The sequence below is a fragment of the Nyctibius grandis genome, chromosome 12 (assembly GCF_013368605.1).
Source record: "Nyctibius grandis isolate bNycGra1 chromosome 12, bNycGra1.pri, whole genome shotgun sequence".
NCBI classification, from domain to species: domain Eukaryota; kingdom Metazoa; phylum Chordata; class Aves; order Nyctibiiformes; family Nyctibiidae; genus Nyctibius; species Nyctibius grandis.
In genome coordinates, this window is record NC_090669.1 from 18180813 (window position 1) to 18187713 (window position 6901).

Genomic DNA, 6901 nt, shown 5'->3' on the forward strand with positions numbered 1-6901 from the left:
CTTTGACTGTCATAACAGCTCCGATGAGAGATGTTTACAGAAACAAAAAGGGGAGGGGGAGCAATATCATGTTACTGATTTCTGGACAAGCTCCCACATCACTTTGACTTTAGTGTGTTGCTTATTGCCTAGTATTTCTTAGCACCATTCCACTTTATTGGAATAAAGCTGAATTAGAGAAAGAAGTTATGTATTCTGTTTAATTTTGGCTGGAAGGCCAAAGAATCCCCATAGGGACAGGCCATAGTCACTATGTAGTCTGGCAAGCCACAGAGCCCTGTAGCTCCAGCAGACTCTGTATTCAACACACGGCAGGCAGCAGCAGATCCCTCCTGCCCTCCTGTCCCCATGGGTACCAGCCTTTTCACCCCTTCTAGTTTGGAGTTAGGTTTGTATGGATGTGTTCTCTTCCATCTCTGCCAAACCTAGGGTCTCCCATTGAGTTCATCAGGGAATTAGTTTGCACACATATTTTCCTCACACTGTGAGAGGAACCTTTGTTCTCCGTTTGCTCCCCCTCTCCTTCTCTGAATCTTTGCTCCTTGCAAAATGCCTCCTTTCCATCCAGCCTCTGTGGAAACCTCCTCCATGTCAGTCTGTGGTTCCCTTCATTTTAGGAATAATCCACTTTCCTATTCACTAACTCTACTGAAATTCAAGATAAAATATTTCAGGGACCTGGAACTTTAGCATGTACTCTATGCTTCTGACAAGCAATGCCATGAGATAGATACTACCTGCTACTTCATCTTTGACACTGATCCAGCTACAGTCTTCATCTGTATCATACTGGAGAGGAGTCTCTGATACACAGTAGTGAGGGGTCTTCCGTCCATAGAAGCTCTCTCCAATTTGAATAACTTCTCCTGATCCACATTGTACAGTGGCATTGTAATTATCACAAGCAATGCTCTGGCCAGATTCTAACAGGAGAAAAAAAATCAGATTTAACTTTTTGAATTTCTGAAAAATCCTGCTACAATTCTCCTGCATATCAATTTTTTTTGTTTCTCTTTCTTCCCTTTTCTCCCTTTTAAGCTAAACAATTAAGAAAATGGAAAAAAAAGAACAAAGGATAAAATATTTTTACTTTTTTAAAATCCAAAATAATAGATTTATGGTTTCTACTACCTTAAACAAAAATTTGAGAACTGACGTTATCCACCCGAGGGTGTTAAGAGAGCTGGCTGATGTCGTTGCGAGGCCGTTGTGGAGATCGGGGGATGACCCAGAAGACTCAAAGAAGGCTAATGTCACCCCCATCTACAAGAAGGGCTTAAAGGAGAATCCTTAAAGGAAATTATAGGCCCATCAGTCTTACTTCAGTCCCTGGGAAAGGTATGGAACAAATTCTCCTGGGGGCTATCACAAGTCAAATGAAGCACGTGATTGGGAAAAGCCAGTATGGATACGCCAAGGGCAAATTGTGATTGAAAACCTGATCACCTTCTACAACAAAGTAACCTGCTTAGCTGATGTGGGGCAAGCAGTGGATGTTGTCCATCTGGATTTCTCCAAGGCGTTCGATATGGTTCCCCACAGCCTCCTCCTAGAGAAACTGATGCTTTACGGTCTAGACAAGTGGTCCGTGCAGTGGGTGGGGAACTGGCTGACAGGTGGCACCCAGAGGGTGGTGGTAAATAGCTCCTTTTCAAACTGCAGCCTGTCACAAGCAGGGTCCCCCAGGGATCAATATTGGGCCCAATGCTGTTTAATATCTTCATAAGTGATCTGGATGATGGGATCAGGTGTATGCTGATGAAGTTTGCTGATAATGCCAAACTGAGTGGGGAAGTGGATACTTCAGAAGGGACAGCCACACTGCAGGAAGATCTGGATAGGCTGGAAGAGTGGGCTAACAAGAACCTTGTGAAGTTCAGCAAGGAGAAGTGTAAGGTCTTGCACCTGGGAAAACATAATCGAGGAGGGCAGCACAGGCTGGGATCTACCTGACTGGGGAGCAGCTCTGTGGAAAGGGACCTGGGGATCCTGGTGGACAAGCAGCTCAATATGAGTGAACAGTGTGCTGCTGCGGCAAAGAAAGCCAACAGGATGCTGGGCTGCATCAACAAGGGCATCACCAGCAGAGAGAAAGAAGTCATTACCCCACTCTACTCAGCACTTGTCAGGCCACACCTGGAATACTGTGTTCGGTTTTGGTCCCCGCTTTTCAAAAAAGATATGGACAGGTTGGAGAGGGTCCAGAGAAGGGCCCCAAAGATGATCAAAGGCCTGGGAAGCCTGCCACATGAGGAAAGGCTGAGAACTGGGTTTGTTCAGCCTTGAGAAAAGAAGGCTTAGGGGAGACCTTATCACCATGTTCCAGTTTAAAGGGTGGCTACAAAGATGGAGACTCCACTTTTACAAGGAGTCACATGGAAAAGAGGAGGGGTAATGGGTACAAGTTACTCCTGGGGACATTCTGATTGAACACAAGAGGAAAATTTTTCACAATGAGAACCATCAGCCATTGGAATAGTCTCCCCAGGGAAGTGGTGGATTCCCCAATGTTGGACACTTTTAAGATTCAGCTGGACAGGGTGCTGGGCCATCTTGTCTAGACCGTGCTTTTGTCAAGAAAGGTTGGCCCAGATGATCCTGGAGGTCCCTTCCAACCTGGTATTCTATGATTCTATGATTTTTAATATATTTTTAAAATATTTTCACTAAAAATTAGACATATTTTTGTGGAAAATGCTTAGCATTTGTTTGGCCTGCAGTACTGGAAGGTTTAAAGTTACTCCTCACTTCCAAAAGAGCCTTGTGGCAGTATGTGATTTGCATGATATTCAGGTAATTGCTCTGGAGAATAGTTTGCATATTAAGTATGAGACCTGATCCCATTTCTGCTACAGAGAGATCTTTGTTCCTGTTTGATATTTGACTGACTTCATTCAGCAGGACTGCTCAAATGAGTAAGGTCATATCTCTAAATGTGTACACCTCATTCTTTGATTAATCTGGGACAGTTAATTATCTTTCAGAATTCTTAGTATCCTGTAGTAATCAGGGTACTTAATACCCTGAAAAGGAGGATGTGAAAGACTGCTCTGGTGTGGGAGTGTTGCAAAAGAATGTTTTTGTTTCAGCTGTCTCAGGTTTAAATACATTGTCCTCCAGTTGCTGTTTTGATCGTTCCCCTTAAGTACCTTGGTTAACAGTGCCAATGTGTGCACACTGCAGTCATTGTGTGCTATTGTTATTTAAAGGCTAAATCTAAGCCTGGCTGTAACTATAGGAACATGATCAGTTTACAGATTAGAGCTCTCTAAATAAGCTTGAAAAATAATTTGCTGTTAAATTCTAATACGGACTATCAGCTTGTGCATTTTTTTGTTCGTTACTTTGTATAGAGAGCTCCCACAGTATTTGCTGTCTCAGCAACTTTCACATGGAAAAATGGACAGAACCTGGTTTGTATTCCTATGTACAAACCCTGGTTCGATACATATATTTTTGCTACAAATTGCTAACCTACAAAGCACCAAATGGTAAAATAAAAATAATAAGAAAAAATAATAAGGAAAGGTTTTACTTGCATTGAGAAACACAAGTAATACCAGGGTAGATGGCCAAAGAAAGGATGAAGGCAGAACACTGACTGGGTAGTTGCTTGTACACATATACCTAGCTCAGATGGTCAAGTAGACAAGTTGTCAGTAATCAGAGATATTACATTCAAATAGTGGTACCATTTGGAGCTACCTGTACATTTCATTTGAAGTTTCAAACTCAATGTTAATGTGAACCAGGCCTCACGGTAGCTGTGCATGAAGGTGTTCAGTATCACTACGCCTGTTTTACAGAGACAAACTGAAGCACTCTCAGGTTGTGGGAGCTTCCAAACATTCAACACGCAGAGAAACTAATGAAAATATTGTCCCTGTTTCTTTGGGATGTTGGATCTAATTCCTTGCATTCAAAGCTGGTAAAGAGGAGTCTACTCTGTTATTGAAATACGTATGTGCATTAATGGACATGGGCTGTAGATACTGAGAACAAGGCTGTAATTGCCTCAATCTGTTCTCGGTTTCCTGGGTAATGGAATGACGGATGTAGTGGAGGACATTGTTGCTCAATAATGCAAACTCTCTTTGAATTTAATGGGCTTTAAGTCAGATCCTATGGTAACAGATGATAGTTTCCTTACAAACAGACAGTTGTCTACCATGGTTGTAATGGAAAAACAATTTTAGTCTGTTTTTGCAAGGAAAATAAGCTTAAGGGTTTGTGCTGTCTGCCAGTTTCCTCTCCCCCAATCATTTTTAATGTTAGTCATCTTCAGCCAAACTTGATGTATAGATATAAACCTCAAAACACCCTAAAATTTCATGAAAATCAATAGCTAGGAAGAAGAGAAAGAGCTGCATCAGTGCCTCTATTAGGAGTAGGGATTATAACCAGATGTTTATCTATTCCACGATGTGGGATTCAACTGCCAGCATGTACATCTGGAGCTCTGAGGCAGCTGCAGAACTGCAGGGGAGGGAGCTGAGGGAGGGACAAGTATTTGGAGAGGTGGGACGTGCTGGGGATATGGGAGTGAACTGGGAGTGCTGAGGAGAAGGGTAGGAAGGGGATGTGGAACAGAAAATCAGGACAGGAAACAAAACTTTATTAGCTTTGCTGATTGTGGAATGACTTGTTAATTATGTCAGAAGTAGTACAGTACCAGACCAGGGCAGTAGCACTACTAGGGCTTGTGGTAACCTGTACTTGCATACTGGATTCTGTGACTTTTTTTTATATTAGTGAGCCTACAGCCAGACTGTCCTTCCAGTGCTTGTGACCTTAGTTCTAGTTACAGTTAAATTGCTTGACTTATGTGCAAATTGTGAGGAACACAAATTCCCCTCATGTCTGTATGCTGAATGGGACGATATTGCTGGCGTTCCTTTCCAGGACTGTTTGTTCCAAGTCACAATTTAAGGCACACAATGTCTGTAGATTTTCTGTCTGAGCGCTAAAATGCCACCAGGAAGTACAGGTTCCTGTCTGCTTCCTTATCCTGGGGAAGCCCTTGACCTTTGCCTGACGGAAGGGTCTGAGAAGAAACAAGAAATACTTGCTCTCACTTTTGCTTACTTCAGGCTGCTAGGAGCTGTGTCTCTGGAAGCTTGGCTGTATTTTTTCTTCAGTTACAAATGGAAATTATTTTGGCACATATTTATGATTAAGAGTATGTTTACAGGGCAGTCATACAGGTCCCACCTCGATCAGGTACTATGGTATTGTGGGAGTTTATTCTTGCAACCGTGCTATTATGCACTGCTCAGATTGGCTTTAAACTAGCTAGCTTATGTCCACTGTAGACATGGACTGCTACCCATTTAGATTCACTCTCAGATCCATTTCTATTTTACTAGCCCTCTAGTGGAAACCTGGACCTTAACGGTTAGTTGCTGAGCACCTACATCCCCCAGTGCTTTCAGGGTTCTTCCTTTCTTTGCATCAGATCTTACATCAGCACCCTGGAAGATCACCTGCTGGGGTTATATGGCTTTTTGCGTGTTCACTTTTAATAAGCTTTATTAAATTATTGCACAGCCACTTTGAAAACAACAAGGCAGTTCATGCACAGTTGTGAACACGGCATGCTCACTTCTCAGTTCCAGCTGTTGTGTATCTTACCAAACTCGCAAATGAAGTCAAATTCCTGGCTGCAATTTTCAGTCACACCCCACCGATACTTGGCATTCTTCAGGATGTACCCACATGTGGATGAGAAGGGGGATGGCTGATCCTTGTACCAGTTACTGTAGCTTATATTTGAAGTGTCCAGCCAAATCATTGACCCTGTGAACAAAGTAATCGTGTCCCAAATGTTTATTTTCCACAGTAATACAATTACAGAGTCAGAGCCTGCAGAGTAGGACTGTAGCCCTGCTCCTACTGAAGCAGAGGTGGATTAGTCTGTGTAGGGATCTTCAATTACATTTTATATTTAACCTAATATATTCATTAAAAGAGACACTGCCACTTCCCCCTGTGCTCCCAGCCTCAAAGATTCCACCACTTCTGTTGCATCAGATCTTGCAGCACTTCCTAGTGTGATGAATTGGCTCAGACTTAACCCAGCACATTTTTTTCATTGGGTCAGCAAGCTGATCTAATTCACCACCACAAGACCTGATGGAAAGGGTCACAAATGCAACTGGGAAGCAAAGCAGGCAATTAAAACATCTTAATATAAATCTGAAGTTACAGCAACAAAAGACAGTGGCTTTTCAGCAGATGTCTATAGAGGAACTGATACTGATTGCATTTGCTGTCATGTTAAGTACACATCATGGGCTGATACAGTTTTAAAGAAGACATGATTTCAAAATCACCTACCGTTAGTAGTTTCATTCAGCAAGGAGTTTGAGATCAGTCCTATCCACCATTCCTGATCCTCAGCAATATGCTTTTGCAAGAACTCTTGAGTTTCCTCATTATCAATAAAGACAAGGTGCCCCCCTCCTCTCTCACACCAGCTCTGGGCACTTGTGAAGGTACGCCGGAGTCTAACAAACTCATAGCATGAATGGTTGAAAGCTAACTGGTACTTTGAGCAAGGGATTCCTTCCTCAATGGTTGCCTCCTCCACAGCCAAGCATACAGCAAGAGAAATTAGAACTGCAATCCCAAGCCACATTCTCAGCTCAGTGCCCTGTGTGGTACTGGTCTTGCTTATCATATCACCGCTCTTTTTGCTGCCTTCTTCAAAAGCTTGAGATGTCATCCTTCTCATGTCATCAGCATTTCTCCTTCCTCTTTGCTGCTTGCAACAATAGCAGCAATAGAACACGGAACAGATTGCTTCTAATAGATAATGGTGATTGCGTCTGAGGATACACACAAGTGTTGATGCTAGGTCACTGCAATGGCCATTGTGAGGCCCATTGTATAAATGTCTCAT

At 42.7% G+C, this 6901-nt stretch overlaps 1 protein-coding gene across 1 annotated transcript in view; it reads right to left on the reverse strand.

The window, feature by feature from the left end:
* PKD1L3 (polycystin 1 like 3, transient receptor potential channel interacting) overlaps positions 1 to 6901 on the reverse strand; it is a 43411-nt gene extending 36510 nt beyond the window's left edge. Inside the window, exons 1-3 of the mRNA XM_068411605.1 lie at positions 6337 to 6901; positions 5632 to 5796; positions 738 to 923 (exon numbers count right to left, since the gene is read on the reverse strand). Coding sequence (XP_068267706.1) covers positions 738 to 923; positions 5632 to 5796; positions 6337 to 6901 — 916 coding nt within the window. The remainder of the gene's footprint in view (positions 1 to 737; positions 924 to 5631; positions 5797 to 6336) is intronic.